At 47.6% G+C, this 27212-nt stretch overlaps 1 protein-coding gene across 1 annotated transcript in view; it reads right to left on the bottom strand.

Moving 5' to 3' along the window:
- Positions 1–3551: 3551 nt before the first annotated feature.
- The window catches only part of Phactr3 (phosphatase and actin regulator 3), a 201513-nt gene continuing 177852 nt past the window's right edge, over positions 3552–27212 (bottom strand). Inside the window, exons 9-13 of the mRNA XM_050152959.1 lie at positions 10940–10995; positions 8033–8094; positions 6768–6908; positions 5411–5487; positions 3552–4070 (exon numbers count right to left, since the gene is read on the bottom strand). Coding sequence (XP_050008916.1) covers positions 4055–4070; positions 5411–5487; positions 6768–6908; positions 8033–8094; positions 10940–10995 — 352 coding nt within the window. The 3' untranslated portion in view covers positions 3552–4054. The remainder of the gene's footprint in view (positions 4071–5410; positions 5488–6767; positions 6909–8032; positions 8095–10939; positions 10996–27212) is intronic.

Below are 27212 nucleotides of genomic sequence, written 5' to 3'. Positions count from 1 at the left end.
TAATGCCTGTACCAGATTTAAAATACATAAATAGGAAAAGAACAAGTGTATTTAGGTAGAAACCTAAACACCAGACTGCACATTACTATACTGATTTATGTACTGCCAAACCCTAATACCACACCAACTTAGTAGGCCAGCTTGGCCTTCGAATTCACAGTAGTTTGTTTTTCCTATAACTTTTAATTCCATACCAAATTTTCTAAATAATTTTTCTAAATCCGTCTCAGTATTAGTATGACATTCTAATCTCTAGAATAGATTTCTTCGGTCATTTTACCACCAAAACTTACCCTAGGAACAGTTATCCACTCATTTGCTGTACATGATGGATACACATTTTAAGTTTCTTGGCATAGTCAAGCATTGGAGTAAGAATAAGAATTTCAAAAGAATTCTGGGCAAAATAACCACCTAAGAAATTAATATCAACAAATAAGCCTAAGATGAAATGTAAAAAGAGTATGATGTTTCCTGGACCATGCTTAGTGCACCACACATTCCCTTGCAGAACTGGAAGGAATGGGGCGGTGTGTACTCAACAGGCACCGTGTTGTATTTGTGTACACACCACACATTCCCTTGCAGAACTGGAAGGAACAGGGCAGTGCATACTCAACAGGCACTAGAACTGCACCACCGTGTTGTATTTGCGTGGAAAAAGTAGTGAGCTTCATTCAGAAGGGAGCATGTTTAATATGTAACATACAATAGCACTTAGGCATCTATAGAAATAGACACCACTTCCAGTTTTATTTTCAGTTATTGATGAGATATTGCGATTTTCAAATGTGTTAACATTTTCGGGTTAAAGTCTTAAAATATTTTTATTGTTCCAAACATAAGATTGTTGTTCTCAGAGAACCATGACTGCTAGCTTCCCAGTGTTTACTTTATGCCTATATCACTATCTGCACAGAAGAGACATCAGGAATAGCTTACAGGTGTTGGCTTTTTGAAGACACTGGCATATACTGTTTTATTTGCATATTTTTGGTTGCTCCATTGAAAAATAACTGAGTTAATGGGTACTAAGAAGATGTAGGATGAATTTGGTTGTGGTTTCTTTGGGTCTTTTGTTGTTGTTGTTGTTTCATGATGCAGGGGCTCATGTAGCTAAGGTTGGCTTGAACCCATAATCTTCTTTACACATCCAAGGAACTGTATTTACCCAAGTACACCACCCTTATGCCCATATTTTTAATGGGCTTGAATTTGTTTTTGACTGTAGATTTGTAACGAAAACCTGACTTGCTAGTACATATGACAGTAAGCTAAAGCCTGTAGTTACCACAGATCTCCACACGATGGACCTCTTGATCTTAAATCATCTTTGTTTTCGAAATTCAATGATCCAAAAATTACTCAGGTAAGAAAAAATTGTAAATTCCTTAAATTTTTAGGTCAGGTAATGGTGGTACACGTCTTTAATTCCAGCACTTGGGAGGAAGAGGCAGGTACAGGCGGATCTCTGTTAGTTTGAGGCCAGTCTGGTCTACAAGAGCTAGTTCCAGGACAGGCTCGATAGCTACAGTAAAACCCTGTCTTGAAGAAAAAAAAAAAAATCCTTCAATTTTTAAAAATTACCTCAAAGTTAGATTTCTTTTTAGTAAAGTTTTGTTAAGCTTTTAAGACTAATATTACCTGCATTAAATATTTTTTTGATTTATCACATTTTATAAAATTGTAAGCAAATGGTTTGTAGAGTTGACTCATAAGAACCTTATTCCTTAGAGCAGCTAGTTAGGAAGAATTCTAAGGCAACAGGAATACTTTTCCTAAGCCCCTGGACTTGATAAAAATTGTTTTCAGGCTCAACGTGTAATAGGTGTCTGTATATGCACAGCACCGTGCCTGTATGAGTTGTGAATTGCTCTGTATAGTATTTACCTAGAATTGGGAAGGTACTTGGCATATGTTGTACATGTAGTCACTATGGAGTTAAGTTGATGTAGAATTTGGAAGGTAGTTGGCATATGTTGTACATGTAGTCACTATGGAGTTAAGTTGATGTAGCCGGCAAACATACTTGATTCATATCTGTCAACCCTTCTCATTCCCTTTATGACACTCATTGAAATATGAAACACAGATGTACAACTAGAGAATAGTTAGGATTAGCAACATTTTTGAGAGATTGAAATTTCAGGTTTTAGTTTTGTTGTTTTGTTTGTTAGAAACTTTGACCTGCTCACCTTTTAAGCTGTGTATCTTGAAATATCAAAACAAACAATAAACCCCAAAAACATACTTTGATTTTAATTGGCCACAACAAAGGGTATCGACGGACTCTACGATTTGCAAATACCCTCCATGTGTGTGAAATTCAGTTACTGGCTTCCAGTTACAAAAGCTTTAATTCACACAACATAGAAGTGATAACACTAAAACCTTCCTGCTATCATTTTAACTAATTAAACTGTTCGGACGGTGGTGACACACGCCTTTAATCCCAGCACTCTGAAGGCAGAGGCAGGCAGATCTCTGTGAGTTTGAGGCCAGCCTGGTCTACAAAGTGAGTTCCAGGACAGGCTCCAAAGCTACAGCAACACCCTGTCTCAAAAAACCAAAACAAACAAAACAAAAACAAAAAGCAAAACGACAACAACAAAAAATTAAACTAATAGAATGTTTACAGGTATCAGGACTGGTCATAAGTCTCTGTGACTGGAGCGCTGTCACAAATGCCAAGCAGGTTTCATAGACAACGCGGCCTACAAGCAGTCTTTTAAAGAGTGAGGAGAGCAGTGAGGCGTGATCAATGTGTACATTTGTCCAGGACACTTGGCCTTGGTGCTGTTTAGCTAACACACTGAGGCTGAGAATACTGGGTTCATGATAGCATGTTAGCTTCTTTACCTCAGTTAGCTATATTACAGCAGTAGTAAGACCATCCTAATGAGCAAGTCAACGTGCTTGGAAGAGCACAGAGCCTCCATTTGAGTGTAGGTCTTGGAGCTTTGAGATCATGCTCCAAGCCATTGTTTCCCGCTGACCGGCATATTGGGCAAAGGGAAAGAAGGTTTCTTTCTGAGAGACTTAAAAGTGAAAACAAAAACAGAAACACAAAACACAAAACCAACCAAACAAAAGCCCATAGCTAGTGTAGGGGACTGTTAATTAGCTCGCCTTCTCCCCTTGTACTGGAGCAAATTACTACAAATCTCCAGTCCAGCTCAACTTTTTTAATGTGGGTTTTGACAGTGTAGGTAAATAAAATCTTAGAGCTCCTCTTAAAGAAGGCATAGATTTTCATGTTGTTAGGATTTTCAGTAAGTTACTTCTAGATTAAATGTACTTAATACCCCTTCATAATTTTCAACTAACTTGAAAAAAGAGTAACTAGTTTTTCAAGGCACAAACCTTTATATATTTGACAGAATCAACAGAGAACAAAGTTGGAATTTTCTTTCTTGTGTTTAGATTATGATGGTTCAAAGGCTTTAAGAATTGACTTGTTCTTTCACAGTCCCCAGGTATACCTCATCCCAACCCCAAGAAAATGGAAGCCTGGGTTTATTTCCTGCAATAAGTAGTCATTTAATTAAAGAACAAAATTAACAGGAATCAAAATGTTGGAACTGTATTTTTTTGTTAGACATCATATAAAAAAGAGAAAGTATAGTACAGTAAATCACTCTATAACATGAACTTAGTTTTCAAATCATCAGGATAAAAATGTCTTTTCAACAAAATACTGAATGACACTGTGTCACATGTCCCTCGAGGTGGAGGCTGGGATGTGAGCCTGCACATGCATGTCGCCCGTCCTCCAGGACACTGCAGAACTGTAGAACAAGGCTGAAGGCAAACACGTTTTCTTCTGGGAGTTACTCTGGGCCTTAAGTGACCCCAACAGTTCACACTCCTCAGACATCAAAGAAGGGAGTGTGTCCTCTGGGTTGCTCCTCTTGTAGGTGAGTGGTCAGGATTACGCCTCTGTGTGATTCTGCTCTTCTCACAAACACAGCAGTTAGTCTTGAGGAAAGTTCCCTGATGAATGTTCTGTGTTGGTATCAAAAATTAAACACAAATTCTTCTCAGAAGAAAATCTCTATGGCCTGTGGAATCTAAAAATGATTTTTAAAATTAGATATTTCTAACAGTTAAAACCTTTCACAAGCAACTTTACTGCTCTTCGGAGTCTCTCAGATGTACATAGAGGACTTGAAGGCGTTGTTGCTGTAGCTGAGCTCCCAGAGTTTCTTCTGACCACTACCCTGTGTGAGAGCCGCCAGTGAGATTCTCCGCATACACAGAAGCTCTAGGACTCAGCCTGGGTGTCAGCAACTCATGAAAATATCTTCAGATTAGTAAGTAACAAACTCATAATAATGCTTAATACATCCAAGAAGATGACATGAGTCTCAAATACTGTGCTGACTTTGAAGTACTAAAATCTGAATTAGTCCCTCACTTTCAGGTTTGGGGTTTAGTCTTTAAAGTCTTGTCATTGGAAAGCTTTCAAAACTTACAGAAATAATGGTTTATGTCCATATACAGGATGGTCTATTTCTTTTCAATGAGCATTAAAATGAGTTTTAAGGATTTTATTTCCTAAATTTACGTCAAGAATAGTAACAATTAGGCTAACCTGTCCAGCGTGAGAGGAAACTTTAAAAATTTTGTTGTATGACTTTCTTTCCTTACAATCCTTGCACAGTGTCATAGTTGTGGGGAAGTTTCATAGTTATTTTCTGTTCTGTAGCCATAGCCACAGTCAGTTTGCAGAGCAAACTGTTTAAATGAATGTAGTGGCCACTTGGGATCCATCACTGCAACTGAAGGCAGTGTACAGGAGCAAGGTTGCTTTTTTTCTATCTGGGGCTTGAGCGTCCTTCAAGCAAGAGGACAATGTGATTGCTAACGGCCGAGTTCTCGTGTGCCTGTGAATGCTGAGACAGAGGGCTTTGAAAGTGTGCCCAGCACTAGCAGGAAAGAGGTTTTCCTCCTTCTGTGCAGTAGCGTGGGCATGAAGTGTGCTGTTCAACTTTATAGGGAAGCTGGGCAGAGCTGGGCAGAACACCCTACCCTGGCCAACTGCCATAAGCTCCATGAAGGCAGGCGCTTCTTTTGTATAGGTCAGTGCCGCAGCCTCAGCACCCGAGTATGCTGCACATAGCCAACTGTCAAATGTGTCTGAAGAAGTGAGTGTGCTTTGTGGTTGGTGAACAATGTTAGCATCAATATAGATAGAAGATAGGAAGATAGAGGGTGACTTCACAGCAACCTAGATGTGGATAACTGGAATTAAGTACCTAAGAAAAATTGAGCCTGCGACCCATTTTCTTAAACATAATGTGTCCCTTCTTGCCACTAATCTGTATGTAACAATGGTTTTCCAAGGAGGTGCTGCATATAAAGCTCCTTGTGGCTAGACGCCATGCAGGTCATGCAGCAGGAAAGTTACCTTGTCAAGTGCTTGCTGGACGCATGTACCTCCATTTCATTACTTTTATACTCGTTTAATTCTTTACGAATTGCTGCCTGAAATTTAAAAAAGTATAGATTTTCAAGTTAACAAATTACTGCCTTTACATATTGTTGGGCATTAATATATGCAGATACTATGATCAATAATCAGAAAGGAATTAATTTGCTGTATTGTAATGGGGCAGACAACCCTTCCCACACTAACAGATGACCCTTGCACAGACTTGGAGAAGCAGTGACTAATAAGATCAGCTTTTGATCATCTTGCTGTTGGCCTATCAGAAAACCCACACGTCCCTGGAACCTTTTTCTTTTAAACAAGTGTGGCTGAACTGATAAAATGTTTGGTCTTCAGTGAGTGGGCGGGGCAGAACCCTCCTGACCCCCACCACCCTGTCCGTAGGCTTTGAATTTTGAAGATGTATTTTTATTTTTGTGTAGATAAGTACTCTCTCTGCCTGTACACCTGCATGTTAGAAGATGCATCAGATACCATTAAGATGGCTGTGAGCCACCATGTGGTTGCTGGGAATTGAACTCAGGACCTCTAGAAGAGCAGCCAGTGCTCCCAACCAGCCCCATCACTGGAACTTTTGAGCATCTGTTTCTCTTTTGTGCTGTGGCAGAAGCAGAGTGGGCATCTGTTTTAGGGCCTCTAGTCTGCCCCTCCTGTGGCTTCCCTAAACACTCTTCAGAGGAGCCCTTGTGGATCCAGGTGAGATGAGGATCTACTGGAGACATAGAAAAACCTCTGAGGTAAGATGTTTTCCTATATTCAGAGAACACTGACTGCTAAAGATACTCCCTCCCTTCATCATCTAAGTGTGTCCAACTCCAGGGTAATAGCATTTCTCCAGGTTGATACAGTAACTGAATATTTCTAAGCATATTTAAGAACAAACAAGTAATTCAGTGATTGTATAATTTTTATCTCCCAAGCAAAGTATTCTGAAAGCTTCCTCTATACTACTACTAGATGATAATCATTTGAGAACAGATAGTCACTTACGCTGTGTGCTTCGGTCATTTCATTTCCTTTAGACCATCCTTACAAAGTTTTGCAGTTCACACATCCATGGCACTTGGGAAACCCTTGTACATTCTGTGATGCCCACCCAGGTACCACTTGCATTGACAACACCAAATGTCTTAGTGACACTGCCAAGTATCCTTCAGAACAAAACTGTCTCCCAACTCAGTCCTAGATATTATCTTCATGGAAGAGCAGGGTGGGGGGCATAGTCTACCTAGTATGGGCCACAGTGTCTAAGAAAGCCGCAGCCTGATTAGAAGATGTGCCACTCCATTCCCCAACCAGCCCAGGAGCAGTGTACCTTATCTGCTGCTGACAGTCTTGTCCAGGGTTTGTCTGCCCTCCTGTCATAGTCCTGTGCTCTTGCTACTTCCACATAGTCACTGAAACGGATCAGAATTTTTCTGTCTCTCAATTCATCAACAGTGGGTCTCTGATTAAGCTAAAATAAAAAAATAATTATAGTTAGGTATCATATGTCACACTTGTTTTCTTGTAGAAAGCAGTATATATATATGTTTTATATATAATATATATATATAATGTACAAACAACTGTACTAGTGAGTTAGCACGAACACGGTCCCTAATGTGATTTAAGAATGCATCGTTTATCCTTGCCTAATCCCTTTCTTCCAACACTCACCTGTCCTGACAGAGCACATGGTCAAGGAGTGCTTGATAAATTGCACGTGGTCAGCAGTCTATAATGCTGACTACTACTCTCCTGAAGGGCTGGAAGGCTGTTCTGCTAGCTCCAAACTCAACTGCCTGGGTCAGCCATACAGTGGAGGGAGTAAATTGGGAGGCAGATTTGGGCTGTGGTGTTGCTTCCTAGACCAGCCATTGTAAATCAAGTTTGATGTCACACAGACCCTTGATACTGACATGTTCTATAATCAGAGCAGCAGGGCAGCTCAGAGTGACAGACTCTAAAAGGTATATGGTTCTTAGTGTAAAAAAATAATGCTCAGCTGCCTTCTAGCGAGGAATCAAGTGGTATTTGGGTGATTGACTTCCCAACTAACTACTGTTAGGGCCTCACCGCCTAGGTAGATACTGGGAAATGTCAGAAGGCACTGCTTTGACCCCATGTTTTTGACAACTTGCTCCCATGTTGTCTGGGAAAGCACGAAGTCATAGGATGCCTTGCACTCACCATCAAAATGCTGCACAAGCTTTCTCTAGTTCACGTCTGTTTATAAAATGCTTTCATTATAATCCTGTGCAGGTTAGTTTTGTCCACTCTACATAAATTCCGGTCACCTTGGTAGAGGCAATACCAGTTGTGGAATTGCCTCCATCAGATTGGCCTGTGAGTATGTCTGTGTGGACATTTTCCTGATGACTCATGTGGGAGGCCCAAGCTCACTGGAGGTGGTGCCTCCCCTGAACACTTGTCCCTGAGCCAGACAGAGAGCAGCATTTCTTCATGGTATCTGCTTTAGTTCCTGCCTCAGTTTCCCTCAGTGATGGACGATGACTTGGAAATATAAACAAACCCTTCCCACGTTGCTTTTGGCCATGGTGTTTTAACACAGCAATAGAAAGCAACCTAGAACAATACCTTTCTTGTTAATCTTTGCTTGATTTCTCTCCTTTCTTCCTGCTCTGTCTGATCATTCCTTTCTGTGAAGATTAAAATAGAGATAGAAGCAGGTTAAGCATTTCTTGTTACACAAGCAGCCACCAGATTTCCTAGGACTACTTTATAGATATCTGGGTTTGGAGTCACTTTCCCGAAAGCTGCTTAGGACATGCTGGCCGAAGATGTCACACACTCCTAGTTTTTGTTCTTTTTCTTTTCTTTTCCTTTCCTTTTTTAGACAGGGTTTCTCTGTGTAGTGTTGGAGCCTGTGCTGGAACTCTCTCTGTAGACCAGGCTGGCCTCAAATTCACAGAGATCTGCCTGCCTCTGACTCCCAAGTTCTGGGATTAAAGGTGTGCACCACCACTGCCTGGCCATCCTTCCTAGTCTAATTTTCCTCTGCCCTATACAGTAGATGTCTGTTGATGCTGCTTACTTTTGGGGAGCAACTGTCTGTTGGTCTTCATTCCACTCAAATATATCTTTATGTTGGAACACAGGGCGCGTATAGTCGCTATAGCACAATCGCACATGTGCTCAGCTCTAAGTAGCCAGAGTTTGTCTCTGTCTTTCCATTTGACAAATGTGTACACCTTTTAGACAGCACCAAAAACATGAACTTCAGATTCTGGGTAACATAATATCAAATATGTGCATACTCACAACTCAACTGCTTCTCTATTGTTGAAGCATAAATATTTGTCTATGACAGTACCTTCTCAGGGGACAAAGGCCCTCAGAATTGGCTTTGCCTCTTGCGTTATGTTCATATTGGGAGCTAAAGATAGTAGTATGTTGAAGTACTGCGGTACTATAAGCCTGGCCCTTGGATACAGAGAGAAGAATGTAGTCCTATTTCTGGCATTCTTGGTTGCTAAATAAAGACTCAGGTCTCCATCCAACTTTAACAACTCCCACCTAGGAAACAGATCTCACCCACCAGCAAACCGAATAGCAGCACAATCATGTTTGGGGAAGGGAATCCTTGAAACCTACACCTAACATAATTTCACATTATCTGCATTTATTTAAATAGTACATTTCAAACACTCATGTATTGGAGCAACTGGGTATGTGGGTGTTTAATACATCTGAGTATCTTCCATGGGTATCCAGGAATGTGTGATTATTCCACGCTCTATGTTCTATTGTTGAAGGGGACTAAGAACTTGGGCAGCCAGGAGGTGAGCCAGCATTCATATGTTAAACTGTCACATTTCCTCCGGGGGCCTTAGCTGCTTCACTAGTAAAATGGGGACAATAGCACAACTCTTAGATTTGTAATAAGGATTAACCCAGTCATCATATTCAATTAGGCTACCAATACATGGAATTGTGAGTGTATGTCAGATGCACTGATATGTCTCCTCTTGAAGGAAAGAAAAGTTTAGTCACAAGTGGACGCACATGTAGTGTGCACAGCTAGGTGTGCTACTCCTTTTCTTATATATGCTAGCCCTGTCCGTGCCACAGAACAAAACAACCACACAAATCAAATAGTGGGCTTCTAGCATCCTCCCACTCAGGATACTTGACAAGGCTTCTGTGTAAGGATAAATCAGGCTTGCTGGCAAAGGCGCTGTGTTTACAATGTGTTGCCATGGCCATCACAAGGAAAATCCACTTCTGCGGGCTAAAGGTGAGTGCTTTCAATTCCAGCTGCTTGCTAGCTCCACTCACCAAACGGTCTATTTTTAAGACTTCATTGTTATTTCAGATAGTAACACAATTAGAAGCACAGGTGTGTGTGGGTGGGGGACCTGGTTACACATATAGAAGACACAGCTATGACCCGGGGCTCTCTTCCTGTGCCGGTAGCACACCTAGAGTATGGCATGTCCTAAACCTGGAACTTCCCTTGTCCAAGTCTAGACCACAGCTTTCGATAATCACCAATGACATAAGAATATCAAACATAGCTCAAATAGCTTGAGTCCTGTCGAATGGATCAAGCATGATATCATCCACAGTCTAGGCAACATAACAGCACTCACTATGTAAGTTTCAAGAATCAACTCCTAATCTTAAAGGTTTTCCCCCAGCAGTCTCAAAGTTTGGGGATAGCTTTAAGGTTGAAGGCAGTATCGAGGCAAAGATGTGAGAAGAATGGGTTGAGTTGCATGTGCAGATTAAGGCTCCTCTGGTAGTACCAGGTCAGCCTTGGTACTGTTACAACTCTGAAAAAGGTGTTCACAAAGAACACACAGCAAGAGAAAGACTTGAGTCATGCTACGGAATTGACCCAAAGACAACACATACTATAGAAAATACTTCAAAGATGAGTCTATCAGGTCAGTACCACTCAGGGCACACCTTAGGGGGGTTTGACTACCTTCCACTACCAAAGACATTAACCTTGCAAACAGTGGACAGTATCGCTGGACACCTGTGTTTAGCACATTCACATACCTAACTAATTTGGAACCCAAAGTTGTGAGCCACAGAAGTTTTCCCTGCTCACGTGAGCTATCATTTATTTCTCCTAGGAGGAACAAGTAAGGGGTGTGCCATACTCTGGTACAACTCCTGACTGGGTCTGTGATTTCTAGTGCCAATAGGACCCCCACTGCAAACTCCCTAGGAGCTCTGCTTGGTACCCAACATGCACAGGGTTAATGACTTGTTTCTCTGGGATCTACAGGACCATCTGACAAAGCTGAAAATAACATGTTTAATTCTAGGGAAGAGCTATTTTTAATTTCATTTTAGAAGCTTTCTGCATGCAGCCACTTTGAGGCCCTTCTTTTAGAATCGCTTAGCTACTCAGATTTTAGCAAGCCCAGCATGTTCAGCCTGCAGAGCTGGGCTGGGCTACGAGAGCTCAGATTGCTGCAGCAGCCTCCGCACACGCGAGGGAAACCTCTAGAGGAATCACCCGCTACTCACGTTTCAGGATATTTCTTCTCTCCAGCTCCTCCACGGCTGGTCTCTGGCTCAGCCTTCTGCGGAAAAACACCAGGATTATGTTTTGCACCATGGTGGCACCTGGAAGTTCTAGCCAGGGTCTGTGCAGCGAGAGGCGCCTGGCATACACTCCAAGTTCGAGATCACCTTCCGAAAGGGAGAAGAGCGTGGACCACTGGAGCCTCTTGCTGGCAAAATCAAGTCAGACTTCCATGTGGGAGGGGAAGCCGGTTCACAGAGGAGGTCCTCGCTCCACTCCACACCATCACCTGCCCCCTGTCTGGTGCTCAGTTCACCCAGCCACATGCATGTTTAAGCAGTGCAGAGATTCATTCAGGAAAGTCTCCCTGCCCACTAGCTAATGGAGAGGCAGGCAGCACCACGGCTGGGCTTCAGGCTTCTGACTGCAGCCATGCCCCCAGATCCTGGCTTCCAGGCATCAGCTCCATCCTCCATCCTCAGCACAAGGAAATCAGCCCAGGAATCCAGCCACCTGCCTGCCAGACTGAGAGGGAGCCTCTCTGCTCTGCCCCACCCAGGGGGAGTGTCTAGGGCCAGTCAGTGAGCACACAGCGCTAACACCAATGACAGCTGGGGATCTCCCAGCTAACTAGGAAAGGAGCCGCCCACACATGCGCCTCCCGCCTCCCTTTCTCCCTCTAGCAGCCCAGATGAGTGTGCCAGTGTGCTGTGTGGAGACAAATTACTATTTCCTTTTCAGATGGTCTCTGGCTTGGGGAGTTGGAGAATGCAGCCCAAAAAAACATCAAAACCCCACAAAATATAAACAAAGGGTTTGTCAGGAGAGGGAGGCATAATTAGACAAAAGTCAATGCTAAGCTCCAATTACTTTTATCTAAAATAATGGCCTTGGGTTTGAGCCAGAAGCCTTCCTACTTCCGGATCCTCAGCCACTGGAGAGAGGCATCAGGGCCAAGGCCCTGAATGCTCAGAATCGGGAACTATAACATTTTGCCCCTGTGAAAATGCTGTCTCCAGAACTATGTATCTATTTATAACCCCTGTCCCCTGTCCCAGCACAAAGACCAGGGCGTGATATGTCTGCTCCATGCCTCCCTCCACACTGGAACACAATTTGCTTTAGGCTCACCCAGAGTTTTGTCTGCCAGCTCTTGCAGGGTAAGGGGTGGCCTCCACCCTATTCCTAATGCTCCCTGAGATTTGAACCTGGACCCTGACAACTTCTGTCTGGCAACCAGAGCCAGGAGTCTCCGCATCTGTCCTAGGTAATGCCTGACAAACCTGGCCCCTGCTCCCTGCTGCTGTGGCCCTACACAATGACCCTAGACCACCAACTATGCATCAGATACTGTTCCAAGTCCCCTGGACACACTGCTGAGTCTATAAGGTTTGGGGGAGCTCACTGTCCAGAGGGAAAGGCAGATGGACAAACAAATCACCAGCCATTTTACAGTGGCCCACACACAGAATAGATGTGAGGGATAAGGAGCTGAGCAGGGCAGGGGAATTGGGGGAAGGTGCAGGTGCACTGAGCTCCTGGTGACAAGAAAGGGCCTAATGACTAAGAGAAGGAGAGCCCACATGTCAACCTGCTGCAGTTAAGCCTATGAGGTCCTGGAGCACATATGTGAGTAGGCTTTTTCTTGATGGTTCTGGGGCTAGTGAACGACATAAGGTATTCCTTCCTTCTACCTGCTCATGAAGCACTCCATTGACAGGGAGTGCTGTAGCACCAAAGGCAATATGACAGGGAAGCAGAGGATGCGCTTTGGAAGGTCAGATGCTTGCCATTTTCTAGCTGAGTATCTGCAGGCAGGGCACTTAGCTTTTCTGAGCCTTACTTCTCACACGCAAGGAGAACTAAGCAGATCTTCAAAGAGTTGCATACACTCAGCCAATTAAAGATGCTGTTTTCTAACATTTGCTTGGGATTAAGAAACCTCAAGAATTTGCACACCTCAAGGGTGACTGTACCCGAGGGCTTTATTACCCCTGTGAAATTAGGATTCGGGCATCCATGCATACTTTCAGAAAAGCAATCCTAACAGCGCTGTTCTATATCTGATTATTCTTGTTATCTGTGTGAAGTGGTCACCTGTGCCAGGCACTTCCTCCTAGCTCCAAATGCCATTCTTCAAGTTTGCTACCCAGCAGAAGACAAGCAGAGACCATAGGGAATTAGTACATTGGACTGGGCCTGGAAACAGCTAAACTGCTCAGTCTCTCTCCCTCTTTACCTGTGTCCAGGATCCAATCCACTGTGGACCACCATGAAGGCGGCTGGTCTACGATGAGGCCCCTTGGCTGGCTAGTCTGAGTATCTCACAGGAATCAAGCCAAAGGTGGGAGGTGGTACTCTTCCTTCCCACAGTGCTGTACAAAGGAGGTACCATGAAAAAGCTCAGCCCTAGGTTAGGTGAATATAGCTAGTATGAGCATCCCATCACATTGCTGTGAACACTGTCACCATTGTACAACCTCTAGTTAGCTTCTCAACCAATGTTTATGGAATTAGATGGAAGTTTTTTTTTTAAAAAAAAAAAAAAAACTAACGAAATCCCCACTCAAAGTACAAAACCCTGGAATGAGATGGTTCACAGGGACATGTGACCACCTGAGCTTTAGCTCAGGGAACAGGGCCTGCACCTGAGCTAATGAGGTATCTATCACCCCTGCCTCCACCCCAACTCCAGCATCTGAGACCAGAACAATAGGAGAGCCTGACACCGCTAGTTCTGCATGTGGCAGATGGGAATCGAGTCAGACATCTGGGCTCAAGTCAGGCCACAGGAGCCAGAACCCACTGCTGGATCCAAAGCAGAGAGGACCACAGAGGATAGACAGTGGGCAATGGATGGCAGGAACAGCCAAGCCTGACCTTCAGTGAGGTGTACAGGCATTGGCTGCCAAAGCAGTAGCCACTTAGGCCAGGGGGACATGGACATTTTGTGGGCAGAACCAGAGCCTGGGAAAGGAGGTTTGGGCCCAAGGGAAACCTCATGTTCCTAGAACTCCCTGAGAGTGGACATGGTGTGCCTTAGCCAGTGAGCCCAGAGAGGCAGCAACAGGTGTTGGTGAAGGATGAATAGAATGGGCACTGGGTGTTTCCCCATTCCCTGGAATGTAGCATCCAGTCTGAACAGTGCTATCATCTTAGGGACAAGGAGCCAGGAAACAAAGTGCACCAGCAGAAGTGCTCTGGGAGCCAAGGAGGCCAGGAGCACAGGAAGTGAAGAGCAGGCCCGTGGGTGTCACAGCCCAGTGGGATGCCTGGCTCATTCGACTGCTCTGTCGTGATTTGGTAACAATGACTTACCACCTAGTGCTGACTCCCCACAGTAAAACTTGATGTGGTAGGTAAGGGTAGCACCACAGGGCAGAAGTACTCCCCAAAGGAGAGAGGTGTCTTGACACAATAGCATCTAGTATGCCCGGGAGGGAGTGTCTGAAGGCTGGAGGAAAGAGTGTGGGCTGGGCTTTCCTCACCCACTTCCAGGAGCATGACAAGTCCCAGGTGTCTGTGAGTCCCTGTAGGACCTTGTACAGGAGAGCTAGTAGGACAGTGGCTTTTTGTAGTTATCAACCTGAAAGTCACCTAAAGCCCTGACATGTGCTGTGAATTCAATCAGGAATGGGCAGAGGGATAAGACAGTGAACTGAACTGTGGAGGCAGAGGCAGCCAACACACTGTGTGGAATGCCCAGTTGGGTACTGAAGATTTGTAAAGGGGGTGTCTGCACCTTCACATTCCTGTCTGTGGGAGGATGACAAGTTTTGCTCCACTGGGTCAGCACCTGGAGTCAGGGTACTGACTTCTGAAAACCAGACGACTCTGCCCTGGCCATTGGCTGTCAGGGGCCATGTTCTCCCCAGCCTGGGCTGTGCTGGCTGAACTCCTGCTTTGCCCACTTACAGGGCTGAAAGGATCAGCATAGACTGGATGCAGGTAGACATGAGCGTTATGGTATCTGTCCCCTGCTGTGTGGAACCTCCCATAGGGCTGGTACCACAGAAAGGACGCCTGTATCAGACGCTCAGGTCCTCTCCCTTAGACCCTTCATCAGATACTCCCATCCTCTCCAGCATTCACACCTCTCTCCCTCTATAGATCGTCCTCCATCAGACATGCCCTCCTCTCTCTAATCATTTCCATGCCTGTGGTGCAGAAGGCACCTGTGTCTAGCGTTCATGCTGGTGTCCTACACCCCTGCCAAGCATCCAGGTGCTGGGCACTCTCAGAATACCCAGTAGTACTTGTAGTCCAGCCTGCTGCCTTTCTGCTCACTTTGAGCTTCAGAACCTACAGCACATCTGCTGAGAGCCACTGTCCCCCTCTCAGGACACTCTTCCACTCTCCTGTCAGCTCCCTAGAGACAGGAGCTGACTCTAGGCTCCTGACATCATAGAGCACAGAAAGGGGGCTACAAAGTGATCTGTGCATGATGACTTGAGGCTGCAAGGACAAAAATCCAGAGGTACCCAAGAGACAGAACATTTCTCCTTTTAATCTTGCATTCATGGTGACTGCAGTCCTCAGGATGCCGTCATGAATGCACTTTAAAAAGCACAAAGGCCACACAACATGCAGCTGAAGCCAGCCCTCAAGACTTACTGCTTTGTGCACCCCTCTAAGACCTCACTCTTCTCCCACATCAGCTGCCCAGGGTCTGGGATGTCCTTGAGTGCTCCCTAAGACTCCCCAGGCCACACACTGGGATAGTTGCACTGCTCGGGCAAACAGCCCAGCCATTGCCCCAGCAGCACAAGACTGGAGATTGCACTGACTCCAGTCAGCAAAGGCCTCCAGCAAGGATGGACCATTCCTGTGTCCAGTTCTGCAGCCTGGAAGTAGGGGGTATCAGCCTGTTTCTACACAATGGCTGTGATCACTGAGATGTGCAGTGTGCACGAGTTCCCTCTGGGGGCCTCTGGCCCTGCCTAGGGTCTTCCATTTGTCTGGCCACAGACTAAGGCAGAGGTAAATGCTGCCACAGGCCTCTCCTAATAGACTGATCAGGGCTCTGTTCATATTTAGTGGGATGCTGGGGCTAAAACCAAAGAACTGTCCAAGAAGAGGCCTTGATGTGGGCCAGACAGGGCTTGGCTACACTGGGGAGTGGCAGCTGATTGAATTAGAACAGGACAATGCTGGGAGCTGCCAAAGGAGAAGCACAGTCTGGCTGTCTCTTCTGGTCCCATAGCAATGTTCTTCTGGACTGATGCTCCTATGAGCCGGACACTTGGAACAGCACTACCCATAATAGTCAAGATGGAGAATCATCTTTGGCAACCATTGGTGACAGAGAAAATGTGGGCTGCAGAGAAGGCTCAGTCAGTCAAGTGCTTGCTGCAGAACATGAAGACATGAGTTTCATCCCCAGCGCTCCGGTCAAAAGTTGGGTGTGAGCAGTGGATGCGTATAGTCTCAGCTCTGGGGAGGGGGCAACATGTGGGTCCCTAGCATACTCGGTGGATTCCAAGCCAAGGGATGAATGGCATTTCTAAACATGGCATCTGAGGTTGCCTTCTGACCTGCACACGCATGAACATGCGCACACACACACACCCCAAAGAAAATCTGCAGTAAATAGTACATAATTAAATACTATGTATTCCTGTTAGAAAAAAAATCAAAATCCTGTAGTTTCTGGCAACATGGAAGGATCTGGAGATTATGTTTCCTTAATAAGGCAAACAAAGAAAGATAGATACCCTGGTTTCACTCAGATGTACAAACCACAACATCTGAGCTCACAGAACTACCAAGGATAGACAGGAGTGATTGCTGCCTGGGGACAAAGCCACAGCCGTCACGAAAGAACACTCATGCCCTATCCCTCCACAGTTGGAAATGGTGACAATACCATTTGTATATATCATGTATAATTCAAAATCACCAAGAGAGCTCTGAGTGCTCTACACACACACACGTGTTGGTGATGATAGTTGGTAGCCCAAGAATCCCAGGGTTGTCCAATGAACAACATCTCCATGTTTCACACTCTCAGAACGTACAGCTGTTGTGTGCCCGTGAAAACCACCCCAAGATATGTCACCAATAGAAAAAACAAGAAATTAGATTTTGTGAGCAAAGAAGGCTTGGTGCTTTTCTTACTATAACACATTCCGTATCATTATATGTAAACACTGTGTGTGTAAGGACGAGAACCTGCCTCTGAGATGACTCTCTGGCACGGAGCCTGTGTGCACCCTAGCTATGGCAGCACAGGCCAGCCAGGAGGCCATGCAGAGAGCACTCACTACACGCTGCCTGCTACCTCTCTCAGCTGCAGCCATGCTCCTACTTGTCCTTCCTCCCCCACATGGTTCCCTGGGATACTGTCCCCAGGTTACTGTGTTCAAGCCTCAATCTACCCTGTGATTCTATTCACAGACGTCCTGTCCCTCTCTGGGCAATGGCCTCCGGTCACCTCGTTCTAAGCTCTCTGAGTACCCACAACTTGTATAAACTTGCAGCTTCCATTACTCTTTCCATCCTCCTCGATGAGAGGAGCCTTGATTCGAGGCAGAGACAGATGCGAATGCTTTCTAAGCTGACTCTAGACCTACAACATTGGTAAGGTACCTGATCCCTCTGATGATTCATTTTCCTTCTGAACACGCATGTCTCGGGTTCCCCGTAAAGGCTGGCTGAAACACAGAAGCACGAGGCAGCACGCACCAGGCCCTCAGAGGACAGCAGCCTCCAAGTCCTCCTTGGCACAAGGTCTCAGCTACCTGATGCTCCGGGTTAGGCGACGGCAGCGCCACAGGAAATTTTGAGATGCTTGACCCATAGTGGGTCTGGCTTAAGAAGGGATTCACAATGACAGCTCTACAAGCATTGATTCCCAGCTGCCAGTTCCAATGCCTCCGCTCAGAGTCTCACCAGGTCAACTATTGAGAGACCCCTTCCAGAAGAGGCAGGTGCCGCCTAGAGACAGGCCGCAGCTGGAAAGCAGACAGTGCTGTACCCACAGATCCTGCGGCTATTTTGGGAGGTGATCCTGCCCCATAGCTAGCCCTGAGTCACTATGAAACTGGGATTCTCCAGTGGGGGGGGGGGGAGCAGCATTACCATTCAGATCCAGAACCAGGCAAGAGGAAAGAACTTTTCACTACTGCCTGCTACGGTCAAAGGCGGCAGAGCATGGACCCTGATTACAAACTGCCGGGTGACAGGAGTACACCTAGAGACTGGGGGTCAAGGGCAGAGCAGTCTTTTCCAGAGGGCCTCCAGAGGACAGGCCCACATGACAAGAGCAAGCCGCCATGAGGAGAACAGGACTGAGTACCCAACAGAGGCTCCAGCCAGTTCCAGACCTAGAGAGGAAAGAGGACCCACATTGGAATCATACCCCTCTGAGCAGTGGGTTCTCCACTCAGTGAAGGCTTACCTAGGGAGACGCCAGCTGCTAACACACACACACCTAGGATAATCCTGTCACAGCAGCTACCCGCCCCAGCTTTCTGGACACAAGGGTAAGTAGAGACCCAAAGCCTCCATTCCCATGTCCAAAGTCAACTTGTTCTCCTGCCACCCCAATACCTATGGCTTGTACAACCCACTTCCCCATCTTAAACTTGGTTCCCACCCAGTAACCTTCGCTTTCTAATTGTGCTCACTCCCAACACCAGGGTCTCCACACCTGACCACACTGATAACCATCCAGAGTCCCCTTCCCCTTCAGCCCATCATAGGCTGGCCTTCAGTGAGACTGGGCAGTCCACGGTGACTCCTGCATCGCTTTCGGCTCCTGCTCTGTGCCCTGTGCTATGGAACACGACAAGTAACAGCTTCAAATGGGCTCCTGGTGCCAGGGTGCCCTCCCCAAATCAGGGTCCCCAACCGTACTAGACCTACATCCCCTTTGCATAACATAGATCACCACCCAGCTTCACCTCTACTCAACCTGCACACTCATTGCACAGTACATCAGGGGCTAGAGAAATAGCTCAGTAGGTGCTATTTCTATGGAGAGTAGAGGGAGCTAGTGAAAGAAATATGCCCTAGTCCTAAAATCAGAGGCAAAAAGCTCCAAAGGACCAGTGAAAGAAACACAGTTTGGCCCATGAAGTCAGAGCCATCTTGGTCCCTGACCAGTTAAACTGAGCAATCCCTGAGCAGGGAAAAACTAACCAATTCCCCCTTCTCCCTGGGAAAACTCCACCCCTAAGAAGCCCTATTAAGCCTCTTCACCACTTCAGTTAAGAGCTACCATTAAACCCTTCCTGGCAGAGGCAGCCGCTCTTCTGGATTCCTCCTTCCCAAATAAATTTCTTTCTCAAAAGAGTCTTGGGTAACAACCTTCATTCACCAGCACAGACCAGAAGAACCTGGCTGAGACGTCCCTTAGGGGACTGAGCTGAAAAACCTTGCTGAGATGCTCCTTAGGGGGCTTCAGTAAGACAGAGCAGAACGGACTAACCTTACTAAGGATGCTCCTTAAGGGGGCTGAGCAAGGCTAGCTGGGGAAAAGTAACAATTTTTCGGGGGGAGCCGGAGAAGATTGCTACATTTCTGCAGGGGCCTTCAGAAATGCCTTCAGCAGAGTGTTAGCAGATTGGGCGGAAGAAGAAGCAGATAGCTCTGCTAGGACGCTCCAGTAACGGAACAGAGCAGAACTCGGCTGTAGTGGCTCTCCATGAGAAGAGCAGGATCCCTATATCATGCAGGGAGACCATCCCCCACCACACCCCAGCATCAGGTAGCCCAGCTTCCCAATAGTCAGGACACCTTTCCTCCAGGGCAGAGCTGTCCTATTGCGGCTCTAAGTATATCGTGGCTTCCTGATAAGTCAGGACACCCTTATGACACTAGTGTAACACAGTCCCCTACAAGAAGTTCAGAAAAATACAAATGGCTGCTAAGTGCATAAAATGTGCAATTTTATGCACAATATATAAAACAACAACAACAACAAAGAACGGGTCACAGCCTCTCATGCCTGTAATAACACCATTCGGGAGGTCTGGGGCTTGCAGGCCAGCCAGCCAAGCTGAGTCGGTGAGCTCTGAATCCAGTGTGAAACCCCACCTCAAAGAAATAAAGTGGCCAGAGTTTGAGGAAGACACCATAGATTGATCTCTATCCTCCACACACATGCACGAGCACACATGCACACACGCATGGATGTAATGTCCAATTCAGAATATGAGGGGAGAAAAGAGAAGTTTCCGTAAAATAGCATCCATTTTATGCAGGCACTCAGACACGACCTCATTAGGAGACAGGGTGGGAACTGCACTGTTACACCTACACAGTCGTCAGGATGACATTGTGGCTAATGGACCAGACCCACGGGATGCCATCGCATCACGGGGCAGATGCTTCTTGAAACACAGGGAAGATTCTTGGTAAGGCCCTGGACAGAACAAGGCTCTTTCTTCCCTTCCAGAGCCCTTGTCTTCCAGGAAGTGGTCTGTGCTCCACTCCAAGAGTGCTTTGTGTTTGTCCGTGTGCCGCAGCCCACATTCCTGGGAGCATCAAGTCTTCACTGCTCAGGAGCTGGCCCTTAATCTGCAGGACACTTTCTCCTGGGGTCAGGACAGAATCACCGTAGAAGCCCTCAGTACTGACCCTCCATGACCCTATCCCAGAGGTCCCAGAGGCCCCAGAGATGGCCCTGCTAGTGGCTGTCATGCATGCCTGCACTTAGTGGCACCTCCTTGCATCTACAGTGAGGAGAGAGAAGCTTGCATGGTCCAGGTGACCTATGAGCTGCACCATGGCTTCTAGGAGGCTTGCTGTTTCCATTTGCCCGACACTGTGGTCACCCTCGCTGTGTGGGTAAAGGGTATTTCCAGGCTGCCTACAAAAGCCCAGGTAAACCCTCCCCTTGCAGCAGGAGTCAGGGCCCCTGAGGTACTAGGACAGGCAGAGGTTGACAAGCCAAGAGTGCTTGCCTCTCTAGATGAGTCCCAGGCCACCTGAGAGACTTCGACCTGACCTTAGCTCATGGGGCCCTTCCCACTCTGCTCCCAGTATTGGTAACACTGAAATGGCACTAGAGAATCTTCCGGGGGAGACTTTCAGGTCCTCAGGAGATGCCTTGAAAAAGAGAAAAAAGTGGGATTGGGGGCACCTGGCTGGGAAGAAGTACAGGGCATCCATCTTAAAACCTCACATGTAAGCTGCCCGTAGGAAGTTTCTTTCCTTTCAGGAAAGAAGAGACAATTACTCTAAATGCCAGCCCTCAGGTTCTGGTTCTGAAGGGAGGACTGCACCGTGTGGAGGAGAGCCAGGGGCACGTGCGGCAGAGAGGGAGGGCCAGAGTAGAGCGACAGAGTGTGGGCAGGGGTAGCTGCCAAGATGGCCCCGCCCATTGAGTGTTGAGAGACAGGATGGGCATGTCACCTCATAAGTGACTTAGTAATAGGTGTATACATGAGCCCCCCTTGGCGGCATGCAAAGGGTAGAACAAGGCATAGATCTGGCTCAAGCTGGTCAGCAGGGTACTGCTGAAGACAAAGGCAGCGGGGCAAGGACAGCCCATACCCGACCAGATCCCTGCTACCCCGCTTGGCTCTCTGGTCTCAGACAAGTCTGAGTCTAGCCAGGAAGAACTAACACTGTCCCACAGCGGCCCAGGACCGCCAAAGTACCTGTGTGCTCACGCACACACTTAGTCCCTGAGGAGCCCCATGCTTACCCACTCCATAGAAGGAGGCCAGCTGGACACGCGCCCTGTCAGCAGAAAGCCCTCCCAGGAGCTGTGCCCCAGGCCTGCTTGCTTTGCTCTCTCGAACCACCTCCCACCTCCCGCTCTGTTGGTTCCTTCTCTTGGTCTGGCCCACCTGCTGGCTTGCTCATCATCAACCGTAACAGTAAACCAGGGTGGGTGATAAATTGCAGAAACGTGTGTCTCGCATTTCCAGAGTCTAGGAAGCCTGAACCTGGGTACCAGGGGACTGGGTATCCAGCACATTCACGCTACAGAGGGAGGGGTGGTCTCCCTGGGGCCTCTTTAATAAGAGGCTGCAATGGTCTCCCCTTCACTCTCAGCTTGAGCACACTGCTGGGCGTGTCTGTGAGGATGTTTCCAGGAAGTTTAACAGAGACGGGAAGGCATGCCCTGAATGTGGGTAGCACCATCCCACGGGTTGCAGTCCCTGACTGAGCAGAGAGGAGACAGTGAGCTGAGCACCAGGAGTCCTCTCCGTGCTTCCTGACTGTGTGTGCCATGCACTCCCGTCACCATGTCTCCCCATCGATGGTGACTTCCCAGCAGCCACGTCTGCACTTCCACGCTGCCGTGAGCCCAATATGTCTCTCCGTCCCTCACCTGCTTTCATCAGGTGTTTACCACAAACACAAAACCAGTGCAAGCACTGACTCTTGATCCCATGAGAGGCCCTATCTTCCCAATTCTACCCCAAACACCATCACACCAGGGGGTAGGCTTTGACACAGGAGTCTGGGGGTACATACACACACAGAAACAATGCTCCCACCTCACAGCTTCTGTGCATGCCATTCCCTCTGTCCAGGGAACTGACTCCAGGCCTTTGGGAGGCTCAGAACAAGGAAGCAGACCAACCCCAACTATTCCCACCTGGTTCCCTCACCACTGTTGATTGGCCATTAGCAGGGGGCAACCTATGGGCACACCCAGGGGAGGCACAGAGCTAGCCACAGAGGGATGCAGCCCTTCCCAGGATCAGGGGCTCTGTCCCTCACCACTACCTTATCCCCTTCTACAGAGTGAGCCACTCTGCAGGGAAGGGTGGCCAGGGTGCTCTTATTGCCTATGGTCTCTGGCGTGTGGGACACAGATGGCCTGTCTTGCAGAGCCAGGCTGCTATCTAGTCCTGCAGGGGCACTGGCAGAGTGGCAGAGAGCAGCAAGCTTGGCATGACAGTGCTGCCAAGGATAGGGATGTGGTGCCCTGAGCCGATGAGAGTGGAGATGGTACCTTCCAGCACCACCGCTTGGTCCCTTCACTGCTGGGGACATCCCCATCATCACTGGTAGGATTGTAACATGGCTTGCATAGGTACAGCATCCTATTTTTGTCCCAAATGCCAGCTGTGACCAGGCAAGGTATTGCCCACCTATTGTTTTAGAATCTAGAAGGCTGAGACAGAGTACTGTGAGTTTAAGGCTATCCAAGGGTACATAGTGAGATTCTGTCTCAGAGACACCAACAAAATTTATACAAGCACCAGATTTCAGATCTCATGTTCCAAGAACGTGTTTCCCAAGTGTCTCAAATAATATCACACACATACATGCATGGACACTCCCTCCCCCTTTCATACACACACACACACACACACCACACAGCATACACACACCACACACACAGCATACACACCACACATACACACAGCATACACACCACACACACACAGCATACACACCACACACACAGCATACACACAACACGCACAGCATACACACAACACGCACAGCATACCTATCACACACACACACACACACACACACAATGTCCGCTACAGTGAAGAACAAAAGGGCATAAGAATGGGTGCTCATGCCATGCCCATCTGTCAGGAACTGGAAGATGGCGCAGCTGGTAACATCTGGCACACAATCACAAGGGCCTGAGTTCAGATCACCAGAACCCAGATATGCTGTCCATCCCGTTATCTGCTGGGAGGCAGAGACAGAAAGATCACTGGGACTTTCTGGGCAGTCACCCTAACCTAATTGGTAAGCCTCAAGCCAGAGAGAGAGAGAGAGAGACCCATCTCCATGGAGGTGGATGGACGGCATTCCTAGGGGTGACCAAGGTTGGCCTCTGGCTTTACACACGCTCACACATGTGGTCACAGCCACACCCCACCCTACCCGCGCACTCACAAAGAAACCCGGGCTCCACTCAGCCTTTGTGTCAGTGCTGGCTTTTCCATGAATTAACTCTAGCGTCCTATCTGCCCTTGAACTTCCCGCTCATCTTGTCTCCTGACGATAGAGCTGAACAGGTTAGAGATCTCAACCTGAAAGAGTGGTCACCCCCAGTTGCCCAACTAAACAAAAGAGACAAGAGGCAGGATCCAGTAGCTACAGTCCAGCCCGCACCAGCTGACTCAAGCAAACTGTGAGCTTAGCATGGACCACCCAGTGGGTTCCTGAAGCAGGAGGGAGTCCGCCTGTAGACACAGCTCTGAAGGGGAGGGAGTCCGCCTGTAGACACAGCTCTGAAGAAGGAGGGAGTCCATCCGTGGACACAGCTCTGAAGGGGAGGGAGTCCATCCGTGGACACAGCTCTGAAGGGGAGGGAGTCCATCCGTGGACAGAGCTGCAGACATGCCTGAGAGGTCAAGCTATGCTCAGGGTCTATGCTCTCCCAGGTCCAGCCCTCACACCCATCCCTGGCTGCACAGATCTCCCAGTTCTGTCCCCACCAGGCACGAGTAGCAGCTTCTGTTCCAGCCCAGAGGCACCAGCTGTGCTTAGTGCTGGAATTAGGTAATTCAATTAAGCTTCCTGTACATTGACTGCCTGACTTACTATGGTTAGAAAAGGAACATGTCATCTATGAAAGCCAAGTGGAACATTCCGGAGCCAGGGCCGGGAAGCTTCCAACGCTGCTGTGGGGTGGGTGTGGGGCTGAGTGTGAGGATGCGGTGTTATAAACACCCGGGGAAATCTGTGCAGACTGCTCTGTACGTCCACACCCTCGGTCCTCTTGTGGAAGATGCCTCAAGTCTGTTCCCACAGGAGCTCCCATCTCAAACACTTCTGGATGTGTGGCTGGGTAAAGCATCTGAAGCAGGGACAGGCCTATGTGATTTCATGTCCTAAGCAACCTAGTGATAGATCTCCAAGGCTGGGAGCTGAGGAAGGGGCTCTGCCCTGCAGCCATATGCAGCAGAGAGGAACACACAAGGGCAGTCAGGAAGTCTCTGTTGCTAAACCGAATTGCAGTGGTAATGAGGGAGGGGTTCTCAAAGAAGAAGAGGCACCACTGGTCCAGTTGTCCAGGGTGCTATGATTACAGAGCAGGGTGGGACCTTTAGTGGGTCCCATGGCAGGTGAAAGACAAAGACGCCAGCCAGCAGACAGAGCTCAGTGTAGAATTTATTGAGAGAAGGGTAAAGGGGAGGAAAGAGAGGGGGGAGAGAGAGGAAAAACCCTGCTTGCCTCTTCAGAAGACCAAGGAAAGAAAGTGGGAGTGGGCAAGGCTTGTCTCTTAAAGGGACCTTTGTACCTGCGTATAGACTAGGACCCTGGGCTGGCCAAGGGACTGCCTGGGTCATCCTGCCAGATGACGGGCAGGCCAGCATATAGCCTGAATCCTAACATTCCCACCTTTTTCTTTGACTCCTAATACAGGGTCTTCAGAAGTCCCTTATCTCTTTCCCTCCCCTGCTTCTCCCAGATGTCAACATCCTGGGCAGCACACGAAGTGAACATTTAACCACACAGACCTCCGAGAACCAGCTATGTGAAACATCTTCTCCCTACAGGATATGGTGTTTCCCAGTCACTCACCTGCCTATCCATCCTCCCTTCTTCCTCGCCTCCTCCCACCTGCGCCCATTGTGAAGTTGAGAACGTACAGGAGAAGAAATCTTTAGTTTCCTATCCAGCCTCTCTTTCCAGGTCATTTCGTACCATTGATCTTCCTCGGGTAGCCTCCTCCCCGCTAAGTACAGATGGGGAAAGAGATTCTGACCCCGTGATGTGAGGCAAGGGTCAGTGGGGGAGACCCAGTGAAGAGCTGCCCAGCTGGCACAAGGGGTCCTTCAGAGCTGGAATGCAATCACCAGCATTTTTGTAGCCATCTTGGGCCACGAAGCATCAAGCACCAGAAGGAAGAGAGCTACCATGAGGAAAGAGAAGACCCGGTTCTTGGTGACTTTGGAATAATCACGCCAGTCCTGGTTTCCTGTCTCCAACTATTCCAGGCAGGGAGTCAATGTGGGCCAAGCCTCAGCCACACTGCCTGCTAGCTGTGAGACACCACACACCTTCCCTTGTCTCTCCGAGCCTCCACTTTCTTGGCTATGACCACTGAATGATAACACTTACACCTGACTGAAATCAGGAAGTACACGTGGCTTCAATCAGTGCCGGCGTGAGAGCAATGCCTAGTATGACCACAGCGTCACACACACACACAGGTTTAAGTCCCAAGGCCCAGGAGAGCAGGGCCTTGTTAAATTCAGTCCCATTAGCAACCTGGGGCCTGCCAAGCTCCAGCAAGTTAGGGGACCTCACCTGGGTTCACTCCATCCAGGACTTACAGGCAGGTTGCCTCCAAACACCTCCTGCAGTGTGCTGCGGTCCACGCTGGGACATTTTGCCTTCCCTGCTAAAGCCGGAGCAGTAACAAGGACCCTAAGGACTCCCTGGCACAGCAGCAGGTCAGGCTTGTGAGCCAGGGCACTGGATCCTGATGTGGGAGTGATTTCTTATTAATAAAGAAACTGCCTCAGCCCTCATAGGACAGAAAATTAGGTAGGCGGAGTAGACAGAAGAGAATGCTGGGAAAAAGAAGCTTAGTGAGAGAGTCGCCATGATTCTCCCGCTCCAGACAGATGCAGGTTAAGATCCTCCCTGGTAAGCCAGCTCGTGGGCTACACAGAATATTAGAAATGGGTTAGAACAATATGTAAGAGCTAACCAATAAGAAAACTGGAACTAGCCGGGCCAGGCAGTGTTTAAAAGAATACAGTTTCCGTGTAATTATTTCTGGGCATAAGCTAGCCATGCAGGCGGCTGGGTGCCGGGGACGCAGACCCACCGCTCATATGTCAACAGATGGCGCCCAACGTGGGGCAACTGAATCCACAGAAAGCCTGAAAAAGCTTTGGAAAGAGTAAAGCATGTTTTCTTGATAGCAGCAATTTCTTGGGTCTGCTCTGCTTGTTAAAAGCAAGCAAGCACTCTCATCTAAGAGAGGCTTCCTGACTCAGCTTCAGCTGCAAAACCCTGCAGCTCATTAAGAGGTCCTGCCACAAAACACTTAAATGGTGTTGACGAAAAGCTGAATGCATGCTTTTCGGTTTTCAGCCTTAGCAGGAAAAAGTTGTGCTGTTTTAAAATGCCGGCTTTCTGGGCCATCCTGCCAGGGCAAACTCTGACTGTTTGAGGCAGGAGGGCTGGCTACAGAGAGAGGACTTGAGTGTTGTCTGTTGTAGCTCCTTTGCTGGCAGAGACCTTGAAATGCCATAGAGCTGTGGCAGTAAACATGGCTACAACCGGTACCTCAGCCATGAGGCTGAAAAGCTAAGGAATGGACTGGATCTAGCTGGCAAAGCCACGGCTTTAATCCTACTCATATTAATCAGTAATTTAAAGGCT

This window comes from Alexandromys fortis, unplaced genomic scaffold (assembly GCF_014885135.2).
Source record: "Alexandromys fortis isolate MF-2015 unplaced genomic scaffold, M_Fortis_MF-2015_v1.1 scaffold_81, whole genome shotgun sequence".
Taxonomy (NCBI): Eukaryota; Metazoa; Chordata; class Mammalia; order Rodentia; family Cricetidae; genus Alexandromys; species Alexandromys fortis.
The sequence above is the reverse complement of the archived record's forward strand: the minus strand, read 5'-3'. Positions and strand labels throughout refer to the sequence as shown.